The 12,163-nt window shown below is 42.6% G+C and overlaps 1 protein-coding gene across 3 annotated transcripts in view; it reads left to right on the forward strand.

Annotated features, from left to right (window-relative positions):
* The window catches only part of pak5 (p21 protein (Cdc42/Rac)-activated kinase 5), a 60,253-nt gene extending 48,804 nt beyond the window's left edge, over positions 1 to 11,449 (forward strand). For all 3 annotated transcript variants that reach the window (XM_069716216.1, XM_069716214.1, XM_069716215.1), the window contains 5 exons: positions 4,444 to 5,283; positions 8,903 to 9,112; positions 9,222 to 9,363; positions 9,882 to 10,036; positions 11,261 to 11,449. In XM_069716216.1, the coding sequence (XP_069572317.1) occupies positions 4,444 to 5,283; positions 8,903 to 9,112; positions 9,222 to 9,363; positions 9,882 to 10,036; positions 11,261 to 11,434 (1,521 nt within the window). In that variant the 3' untranslated portion in view covers positions 11,435 to 11,449. The remainder of the gene's footprint in view (positions 1 to 4,443; positions 5,284 to 8,902; positions 9,113 to 9,221; positions 9,364 to 9,881; positions 10,037 to 11,260) is intronic.
* Positions 11,450 to 12,163: the final 714 nt, after the last annotated feature.

The raw sequence follows: 12,163 nt of genomic DNA on the forward strand, positions 1-12,163 counted from the left end.
TTTTATGTATAGTTGTATGCGTACAACATGACATCATGATGAACTAACTGGCTGACTTCTAACTCGCCAACAAGGTGACTCAGTAATCCAGAGTAGAAACCTTGATCAATGTGGGAATTTTGGGTCTGATACCAATATTAGGAAGTAACAGAAAAATTCCAGTATCGATATATTAACCGCAGGGTATTTTACGGATTAAGAATAAACGTTTTTGTCCAAAATGGCACCATTTAGTTTGTTTAAGTATATAAATGATCAGACTTATCAACTCTTAGTGGAGGCATTTTTAAGCTACAATGTAGGAAAATTCCCCTAAATCCTGTGGCTGGTTATACAGCAGTTTTAGACTCAAATTCAAATGGTAACAGAAGAGGAGTCAGAGGAACAGAGCCTCTCCTCCTCCTCCTCCTCCTCCTCCAGCCCTTCAGTTGTCCCAGGACCCTGCTGGCTATTGAAGCGCAGCCTCCAAACCAGGGTTCTAGCTAGGAGTCACGGGAAGGGCAAGCTCATTAATTATCTCTCTCTCTTCCTCCCTCCATCCGCCCATCACACCCTCCTTTCATTACCAGCAAGGTTAATCCCTCCTTATCTCCCAATGAGCCTCATTTTTTACGGCTCTCTTTCTACGACACTCCCTCGCTCACCCCTTCCCCATCTTCCCTTTCTGTGATTCCTCTTTCTTCACAGCTGCTTCTCAGTTTCTTCTGCTTTTTTGTTAAATTTCCCAGCATCTCGACTGGTTTGTTTTTGGCCACTCCTCCTGCACATACTTTGCATTTCCTCTGCTTCTCTCCCATCTTCTAATTTCCACTTTTCCTCCTCTCAGCCTGTTCTACTGTATCTTTTTTTGTATTCAGCTTCTTCTCCTTTTCTTTCCCTATTCTTTTTCTCCTTTCCTTTTATTTCCTTTCCTCTGCCGTCCTCGCTTTTCTTCTCTTCTCTTCCTGTGCCTACCTTGAACAGGCCATGGTGAGTTGAGAGCGTAGATCTATTACAGCTTATCACTAAGGGACAGGCCAACGCCGCACGCTAGTGAAATATGGCTGCTGTCACAGCCGCCGCCGAACATGACCCGTGCACAAGGCTCACAGAGCTTTAAAGGGGGGAGGGGGGAGGCAGAAACGACAGTACGGTGTTACGGGAGCCAGTATCAGCCCCCTAATTCAAATTAATGGGAAGATTTCCAGGCTTGATGCCGACCATTTGACAGTGATTTGGCACACAATTAACCTTGTCTCCCTCACCCCTCTGCACACTCGTCACACCCTCGGTTTCATTCGCCGCCTCGTTCTCTCTGACTCTCTCGATCCCCTGTACCTGTCACGCTCTTTGACACAGTCTTATTGATTATGAACCAAATGGAGATGATGATGTTTTATCAGATAACTGACACTCCCTACTGTTGTATGCCAATTGAATTAGTTCTGAATCACCAACATCCACGCAGCATAACGTGATGTGACTCTGCCTTATGTTTTGGTTTCGCGCACAGTTTACAAATTCAGAGCACGGTTTGGAGGAAGTGGGAGAATAATTCTGCAATGAGCAGAACCGCAAAAGTAATTATTATATGATGTTATTATTTATCATGCAGCTCACCAACTTGAAAAGCAAACCCATGTGGCTTTATTCATGAGTTTGTCTTCTGATTTAAAAAAAAAAAAAAAAAAAAGTAAATCCAAGTCCGGCCTGTGTACTGCAACATCTGTCCAAAGCAAGATAGATTTCCCCTCATCGACCTGTTTAAAAGACTATCCGTCCTGCAGCCCCAGCCTTGCAGCTAGATTTTTACTCACTGCTTTTATAGGCCATTTCACCTTGGGTTCCAGTTCACGGCGCCAAACAGCCTATAGCTTTCAAACAGAGAACAACCGGAGTGTTAAAGTGGGAGCGGGATGCGGACCAAGTAAGAAAATAGGAGGGAGAGATGAAGTGTGAAAGAATCACCCTCAGTAATAGTAGAGGCCCCTGAAGAGAGCTTTCTTTCAGAATTAAACAACGAGGTACAAGTTAGAAATACAAACAGTCATTGTAGAAGTTTGAATACAAGAAAGAATTGACAGTTACTATGGTAACATGGACAATGTATTCTAACAGCTGCCATTAGCCTGTACTGTATATTATTATTTCAGTAATGACATGGAGCAAGAAGTTGTGTGTTACCTTGTATCATAGAAGGTATGTATTTGCAGGCTAAAATACCTTCAGTTTTTTTTTAATTTTTTTTTTTAAAGATTTCTCTGAAATGGTAAGTTTGCAAAGATTTACAGAAACCAGCAACCCCAGTTAAAATCATCACTGCAAAATGACGAGGCTGGAGTGTATCAAGAAATACTTATATTGCTTTTAATAACTAATAGCCTTGTTTAGCCACAGTCTCATAGATGAATGAGATGAGAAGAAGGCAGTGCGCTTGCAGTGACAGTTTGATCCCTACGCCGGCACAATGTTGCTGAGAGTTGATGATTATCCCAGGTTTTCTGAAGGCTTGCCTCAGCACATGTGACACAGACAAACTACAGTGGAGACAAGTATGACAGTTATGTGACAGACAGCAAGGTGCGAGTGCTGTCAAAGGGTCTCAGAACTTGCTGATGTGACACAGTTGGGTCCAAGACTGGGGTTCAACAAACACTTGAAGAGGTAGAAACGACTGACAGTGATACACGAGCCCCCTTCAGGAAAGCTTTTTTTTTTTGCACGAGGTAGCATTGATAGGTGGGTGGGTGAAGCCTGGTATTCCCACAACCAAATTTACTTTGTGGTTAAATAGGGTCTGGTTAGATGGGTTCTGGTCATGCTTCATTGGGGATTGTTCCAAGTCATCAATAGTCATTAGTGGAGCCTTTAACCCATGGGCACTGACCACCAAATGACGTATGATGTGTGATGAAACTCGCCAAGACTGCAATTCCATGTTGGTGAATGACCATTATCGACTCTTTAAGGTAAATCTAAGGATTCAGGGAGGATTGTTGTTACTTTGGCTTCAATTCCTCAATATTTGCTCGCATTGCTGCAACTGGTCATATCACTACATCTGCATCTACCTGCCTTTTAGTGTGTGTGAGTGGCTGAGCAAACCTGAACACAAACAGGGTTTCCAGACTATATATCTATATATATATATACACCAGCGAAGACTGAAGCTGAGAGCAATAGGTGGGCAGAGCCAGGCTACATTAAAAATGACAGGGACCTAACAACTGAGACCATAAAAACATCACGGTGCAAATACCCTAACCACCTAAAGTATGATGGGCATATTCATGAAGTACACCAAGGATGTTATTCCAGGTGAAGGACAGGAAAATAAGGACGTAAAAGCACAATTTTTTTTTTTTTTTTTTTTTTTTTTAAAAACAGCTGAGATTCAAGACTTTGACCGGATGGATTTGATACCTGAGGTACATAAAGGCTGTAATGCAAGAAAAACACCACTGAGTCAGTCAGATGTAGCTTTGTTTGATCGTCACAAGTAGCTCTCAAATGTATACAGCTCAGCAGCATGTTTCCATCACATATGTTTTCTGTAACGTTGAAGTGGCAGAGAGACCAGTAGATAAAAGGTGTGGGTCTAGTTTTTACCATCGCTCTAATAAACTGGAGATGGTGAGCCTAACTGTCCACACTGCACAAACCACGTACATGCACACGCACCATGCACACTCACAGATTGTAGTTGAAGAAGCACTGCTGTAGCACCAGCTCCCCATGACTCACGACACAGCCATGTAAAGGGCTTAACACAAGGTAGGAGGGGATAAGCGGCACCCCTGATGTTTAAGCTGCCTTTGCTTTGAAGCAGACGTGAGCATGTGTGTTCATTCTCTCTCTCTCTCTCTCTCTCTCTCTCTCTCTCTCTCTCTCTCACTCGTTGTCATGTCTGTGTGTGTGTGTGTGTGCGTGTATAAGTGCATGTCAGTGTGCTCACGAGCAACAAACCAAACTTCACGACTATTATTGCATCCTGATCAGCCCACTGAAAATGAAGCTAATCTGTTGCGAGGGAAATGGGGCAGAAATTAGCACGCTCAATCCCCACCACTGGTTTCCTTTTAGCATCCGAGGTATCCCACCATTTATCTTCATTCATTTTCCAGCCACATCCCATTTCACAACAACTAGTGGTTTTGTAGACCGATGCCTGCCGTTCTTTCAGATGACAAATACCGGCGTTCATTTATTGCAAGTGATGAATAATTTCATACTTGTTACAAAGCCCTGATACACATGAATTGAAATTCCTTCTGGAAAAAGTTTTTAGTGAACTGAAGTTGATTAAAAAGGAATTTCAATTCATCTCATTCAGTTTTCAGCTAGGAATGTTTAAACTGAAATTTGAATGTACTGCAACCCAAAGTATCGGGGCTATCTCCATCAAACTCTCATTCTCCAGACTCTCTTGTATTTTAAGTGTAAATGTGTTTGTTCTTCCCGTAGACCATTGTTCGAGGGAACCGGCCACCCAAAGATGCATCCATTAACGGCCTGCTGGAAGAGTTTGACAACATTTCAGTGTCACGTTCCAACTCCCTGCGTAAAGAGAGCCCACCAGGCCCCCATCAGGCTGGAAGCAGCTCCAAACCCTCGAGCAGTGGTCATCTCGCTGCTCCAGAGGAGAATGGATTTAACCACTACTACTCCCGCTACTCATGTGACTTGGACACTTCCAGCAGGGACTTTTCTCTGGATCCTAGCAAACCAAGCTTCTCCATAGATGGGGACTGGGCAGTTGGGAGGCACTATCGATTCACCAAGCAGAATGGTCACTCGCACCCCATACGCAGCCACTTCTACCCAGACGCCATGCCCCAAAAATCAGACTATGGAAAGCTTCCCCCGGACTACCACACCTACCTGGAGAGTAAAGGGCGCTCAGCTGATGAGGTGGCCTCCACAGTGGGGAGCGGAGTGGGCTCCAGTGGCTACTACCGGGCGTCAGTGGGCGGCTCATCCAGCCAGGACTACCGGGACACTTCAGTAGGCACGCCATCCCGTGCCTCCCTACACAGCGAGCAGATCAACTACCCAGACAGCGAGTGGAGCTATAGCGGCCTGCGGGACGAATACGAAAAGCGACCCAAGAGTTCCTACGTGATCCAGACCAGCCCCACACCGGCTATCAGGCAGCGATCTCGGTCAGGCTCTGGGCTGCAGGAGCCAAATATCCCTTATGCGGCCAGTGGGGCTTTTAAGAACCCCCCACAGGCCCACCCGTACAGCTCCTACACCTACCCTCGCCTCTCCGAGAGTCTTGCTAACTCACAGACCCTAACCAAGGTACTAAAAGACAACACAAAATTGCATTCAAGTAAATCATCTCAGCAAATACATGTGACATGGAACTTGACAGAATTTACGGCACTACAACACTCTACACACCCCTGACACGCCTTAAGAGAACATTAGATGTATCGGCACATTTAGTTCCACCATCCATCTCCCTGCAGTCCCTTTCCAGTCCTCCTCTTTCTCTCTTTTTCTTTCACTGCCTGTTTCTAGTTCTTTCTGATCCTTGACCATATGTTTTTCTCTGGTCTTTCTGCCCGATAGATTATGGGTGCTCCTGACTAAAGATGTCACACACAGAAAAAAACCAAGCAGATTTTGAACATTAGCACTTCAAATTGATGAAAGCTTTTAAAATGAATGATTAAATTCAGAAAACTAAATGCACAATAAATATTAAATTAACTTTTTGATAGTTGGTCAAATTGCCCAACAATATTACTTGATATTAGCATCATGGTTCATACGTTTTAGCTTCCCACTGTATATGAAACAGCTGCACTGTAAATACGCTGTCTGGAGTAGCGTCGTACAGCCTGTGTTGTGCTCCAGTGGAGCAGTGGGAGAGACACCCAGGAGATTCTTCCACACAGAAACTCCACCGACAAGAACAAACAAGCCGTCCATGCATTAGTGTCTGTGTGATGTAACCATATGTTTCCAGTATGTGTTACTTGTAGTGATTATTTGATACCAATATCAGTATTCTGACGAACTGCATTTGCTGCTGTCGAAGATAACAAAATAGGAACAGTAGCAGGGGGCAAAACATGTAACAGCAGGGGTAAGTTAGAGAGTTGTCATTCTATAAGGTATTCATATCATTCTTCAAAGCTATCAGAGCCTCATTAAGCCCATTATACAGCAAGTACCACTATCACAGTCCTCCACCATCCCTCCATCTCACATACTAAGTCCAGCAGCTGAGAGGAAAACAAGGTTTGCTGATGTAGATCCCAGGGTGCCTTGATGAAAAACCATTTAACCTGCATGCCTCAGTAAATAACCATTCGGGGAAAAAAACAGCCACAGAGAATGCAAGAGTAGCAAGAAAGTGATGCGGGAGAAGGTCATTTCTCTTTCATATTGTTGTTATCGCCACTTTCTGAGTTGTTTTGCCTGAGGAGGCACATTTGCTTTTCTGAAAATGTACATTTTATGTCGGGAATGTAAAGACTAAATAGGATGACTTCTCCTTTAGAGGGTGAACATTTTGCCAAATTACATATGAGCAAGTTAAATGAAAGGGGTTGAATTTAAGTACATTCGATCATATACAGCAATTATTTCCTCTTTCAATATAAAAGCTAAAATGTTTAACTATTATCTAATTATTTTGTGTGCATAATATTTACTTCAAATGTGTTTATTTTTTTATTCAAACCCTAAAAAACATTATGCCATAGAATTCAATTCACCCTAATTTTCCTGGTGACGTTTGCAGATTTTGCAGCAATGTTAAAAAAAACAAAAAAAACAAGGAGTCATCTGGCAGCTTAAGAATCACTATTCTTCTTGGCTCATGGACCTTGTAACAAACCCACCCTTCTCTCTCCGTGCTCATTCTCTGCCTTTTCTTCTCTTTCCCTCATTCAGCCCACTCACACCGCTGAAGTAAATCCTTCTTTTTCCCTGCTGTTGTTGGGAGCCGGTGGGGATGTAACAGTAGACAGCATGGAGACTTGGCCACACACACACACACACACACACACACACACACACACACACACACACACACACACACACACACACACACACACACACACACACACACACACACACACACACACACACACACACACACACGCGTGCGCGCGTTTCATTTCTCTCTCTACCTTCTTCTCTCTCGCTCTGTGTTTTGTGACAAGTGCGAGCTCAGTGCCGCAGCTCTCAGTGACAAATTGATGTTGCGGCACTTTCCCTTTCTGCAGCCTTAGCATAAAACTGGCCGAACGATGTTCCACCACAGAATTCAATTTCACAGTTGAGTTAGGTTGTTGATTACCCTGCCAAACTCAGATTAATGCACGTTTAACCAACATGGATCAGGAGACCCTTGGCTGACAGCCAGCGAGCGGAGCTGGCCGACAATAGAGGGGCACGAGACTGGGCCTCCCAGCAGCCCCCACACACACACGCGCACGCACGCACGCACGCACGCACACACACTTGCCTGAGAGTGATTGATTAAAAGAGTTCACACCATGTAATTATACACCTCCCCAACACATCAGGGCTCCTCCTCCTGCCCTGTCTATGTGTGTGTGTGTGTGTGTGTTGTGCGTCTCTTTGTGCAAGTGTAAAGAGACATAGCGATAGGCGCACAGAAAAACAAATAAAAGGGAGAAGGAGAGGTTTTTTTTTATTACACTCTCAGTCTGTTGGGAATTTATTCAAAAAATAATCGTGCAGGTTGAAGATCATGTTTGAGAGATGTGGCGAAGGTCATTTAATTTAGCCTCTGTGGAGTGAAGGCAGCTTCTTCTTCTTTTTTTTCTGTATATTGTGTTTAGTCCACTCTTGAGTATATCGATTTGTAGCCATTACATTGTGGTTTTTTTTTTCTTTTACTTTAGTGGATAGATTTAAATAAGTTAACATGCTTTTTCTTTTATGTGCATGCTGGTGCACTTTCATTCCCCTGCTTGAGTAAAAGTGACAGGCTATATATATTGTACATTACTTTTCTCATGGCTGTCCATTATACTGTACGTAGCTATGCCAATGAAGATTAAATACCTCTGGCTCTTTTCCAACTACTTTCTATTTTGAAGTAGCTGTTGCCATTTTTACACAGCACGACAGGTTCCGCCTTCATAGACTGATATGATGCTGATTATAAAGTTATTGAGTTATGAAATCTCTTTTGAGATTCTCCTCACAGTTTATGTGTATATGTGTAGTGCGTTTGTGTGTGTGTGTGTGTGTGTGTGTGTGTGTGTGTGTGTGTGTGTGTGTGTGTGTGTGTGTGTGTGTGTGTGTGTGTGTGTGTGTGTGTGTACAGCAGGCCCATTATGAGTCATGCCATTAAAGCTGAGTCATACAACTGAGCTTTTAATAGGCCTCTCCGAGTTGAGCGCTACTACATTCCCAGCGTGTGTTGTGCACATGTGTTTGTGTACGATAGTATTCATGTGTACAGTCCAACAGTACTTTAAAAGGAGGCTCAGGTGTTTCTTAAGGAAGAGGTGTGTCCTAGATCTGGATGCTCCCTGGGCTGGTGGTTGATGAATGGAGTAGTCGAGGAGAATTGGAGGGTGGTAAGGATAAAGTATGGTCCCTGTCCTGGGGACTAAATGTTCTCCATTAGGTCTGTCTAAGGATAATGTGCCTGCAGACATAGTGTATGGTCATGCATGGACATTTTGACACTCAACACAATGACATCCCTCAGTAGTCACCATATAGAAGAAAACTGCATTAAAATGTGGAGACCTGCATAACACAAGACTTATGTCTCTGAATATGTTGCCCCAGTGCATGCTGGTAGGATTTTGGCATACCTAAGGGAAATCCTTAAAGCCCAACTGAATTATCAGTTCGTCAGTCAGTCGGTTTATAGGCCAAATTGTAAAATGTTCTGGTCTTGCCTCTGTTTTCACTCTTCCAGGGCGACTATGAGCGTCCATCACGTGATGACAGTCCCCAGGTCACAGGTGGTGACACCTACCCCCGAGGGCCTCTTAAGCTACCTCAGAGCCACACCAAGCCTCCTGGCTACCCTCCAGTGCACCTGCCGTACCCCCCTATCTTTCACCATTACAAACCCTCGCCCTACCATCACCCCCCCTCCCAGCCCAGCCCGCCATACACCCCTCAGGTACAGTATGTTTAAATTGTAGAGATGCTTCAGTCAATTTAGGAAATAGATTGTAGTCTCTATATTTTTCTCTCTCACTTTTGTTTCTATGTGGGTGTTTCTCATCCAGGGGGCCTACTCACAGCCTTCATCACCCTACATCCCCCCAGGGGCTTACCCGCCCCCTTCCTGGGGGTCGAGCTCCGACACCCAACCCTCCAGAGTCTCCCATGAGCAGTTCAGAGCTGCCCTTCAACTGGTCGTCAACCCAGGTGAGGAACGAGGAACTGAAACTAAAATTAATTTTAAAGAATGCCTTACATGGAAATCTCCTCCTTGTGTCTGATGTGTGCTGACTGATGAATAATACTTTCATTGTCATCGCAATGTGAACATGCGGGACAAATAAAATCGCAGCAGACTGCCTGATTAAGAAAAAATATTTTATTTAAACAGACCTGCATTCACACTCAGCATGAGAACATTTGATAGATATTCTGTTTACTTGGTTGAGTATTCATGTGTAGTGTCTTCAATCAGAGCATGTTCCCAAAAATGTATTTATTCCGTGTGATTACGCTATTGAATATTTAAGGTCTATGTCAGCAGAAGCAGAAAGCCATAGGAATTATATAGCTAATATGCACCTCAATATTTGTTTATTTATCCGAATTGATATCGTCATGGCAGTATTAAGCAATGTCATTTGACATCGCACATTTTGCTGATATAACGCAGGCCTGCTCTGGTGTTACATCAAAATATAAAACATGTTTGTGTCTGCCATCAGGCGACCCAAGGGAATACCTGGACAGTTTTATCAAGATCGGCGAAGGCTCCACGGGTATCGTGTGCATCGCCAGCGAGAAACACAGCGGCAAGCAGGTGGCGGTGAAGAAGATGGACCTCAGAAAACAGCAGAGGAGAGAGCTGCTCTTCAATGAGGTGTGAAAGACTGACAAACTTATCAAAAAGAAGCATCATGCCTAGAGATCTACATTTTAACCTGTCCTCTCAGTTTATATGATAATCCAGGTAGTTTTGTAGTTGTGTGTTTTTCACGTGAGGTCTAATGCAGCGGATGTAAAGGAAGATCCTGCTGCCTGATCTAACATTCGTCACAGATTGTTTACAGGTTAAAACGAGCAACAGCAGAAGCTGATTTAAATAGCCTCATTAAACATGCCACTTTATGCCAAATAGATAAAAATAAATATCTGTTGCTTACAAATTAATGAACAAAACACGAGTTAAATTTGCCTCTATTTCCCTGACACATCCATGGTAATTAAACCACTAACACATATTTGCATCTGCATTTATTTACAAAATTTAAGGGCTGCACTGAAAACCCCTTGGCAAGAAATGTATTCATAGCTGTTTATATTCACAGGCTGCTAAGTATTGAAAAATGAGCTACATATCATTTGCACCAAAAAAAAGAAAAGAAAAGAAAATCACATTTGCAGACAAACTGCTTGTATAGCACAAAAATGGGAATGGAGTAAAGGGTGATCCTTGGAATGCATTTTAGCACAGATACTATTTTGCATCTGTGTGTGTGTGTGTGTGTGTGTGTGTGTGTGTGTGTGTGTGTGTGTGTGTGTGTGTGTGTGTGTGTGTGTGTGTGTGTGTGTGTGTGTGTGTGTGTGTTTGTGTGTGTGTGTGAGAGAGAGACAGAGAGAATGTATGCATGTATATAAGCACGTGTTTACAGTGAACATGGATGTGAGGCAGTGGGTGTTCGGTTGAGAACTAATTTGCTTCATGTAATCCTATTAATTTCTGAATGTAATCCTTTTATAGTTAAGCCTCCCGAACATGTTCACATTAGACAAAGGAAAGTTTAATTAATAAGAAAACAAAATAACCTGAGTGCATTTAATAAATTATTGAAGCCGTAACATATTTAACATTACTTCATAAGTAATGTATTAATTATAGCAAATGAGAATAAACTTCATGTTCCCACTGGAACTGTCTAGGTTAATAACTGGAGTTTTATATGATGAGATAATTGGGTGTGTATACTGCAAATATAGACACAAAGTTTACACTGTTTTTCTATAAAGTAAACTGCATTTGTTCCGTATCACATCTGCCATTCTAATAAAAACATGTCAATATAAATAATACACATATCTTTCCATCTCTATCTCTGTGTTTTAGGTGGTGATCATGAGGGACTACCACCATGAAAATGTTGTGGACATGTACAACAGTTACCTAGTGGGGGACGAGTTGTGGGTCGTCATGGAGTTCCTCGAGGGCGGCGCACTCACTGACATCGTGACTCACACCAGGTACCCGATCATCTTTCTCGAATACAGTTTTATAATATAAGAGATGTAAGATAACAAAAAGGCTCCAAGAATGTAGAGAAAGTTACAGAATCTCCAAACCAGAAGTAAAAGACTTCAAGAAAGCTACAAAATAATTGATTTAAAAAAATATATAATGAGAAGTTTTCACATATAAGTTCTGAGGTATAACTGGAAGCCAGAACCCGCTTTGCTTTAAAGTAATTAGAAAAATATTAAATTGATTTCTAAAACAAATCACCAATTAAGCATCACCAGTACTGGTTAAAAAGTTTAACTACTGGTTGGGAGGTAACTTGTATAAAAACAGCTGAGCTTTAGAGGAGGTGGTAGGCAGGGCTGGCACGTTCATGAATCTTTTCGTTGATGATTACTTGTCATGCAAATAACTGCGCGAAAACAATTTAATTGTGTTTTTCTGGTCCATTTATGCCACTATTACAGTATTAGCTGTTGCCAGACTTATGAAGAAGAAGAGATATTTATTGGCTGCGTTTTTTTGGCTTGGTCAATAGATGCTCACCAAAATGCGGTTAGTCAAGCTTTGGAAGTTAAAAACCTCTAGTTAAGCAGTTGGTGGCGCTAGTTCTCCTCTTAGGTGCCATTATACCGTTGCAGAAGATGAGAACACAAGGAGATGATGTCATTACCATATTTCGGATTACTTTTTGATCATATTTCGGACGACATGCTATAGTATGACTTTTTGGTCATATTTCTGACGATATGCTATAGTATGACTTTTTGGTCA

Source organism: Brachyistius frenatus, unplaced genomic scaffold (genome assembly GCF_029030835.1).
Source record: "Brachyistius frenatus isolate BFR_SWC_R1_liver_20210118 unplaced genomic scaffold, ASM2903083v1 Contig_153, whole genome shotgun sequence".
NCBI lineage: Eukaryota > Metazoa > Chordata > Actinopteri > Embiotocidae > Brachyistius > Brachyistius frenatus.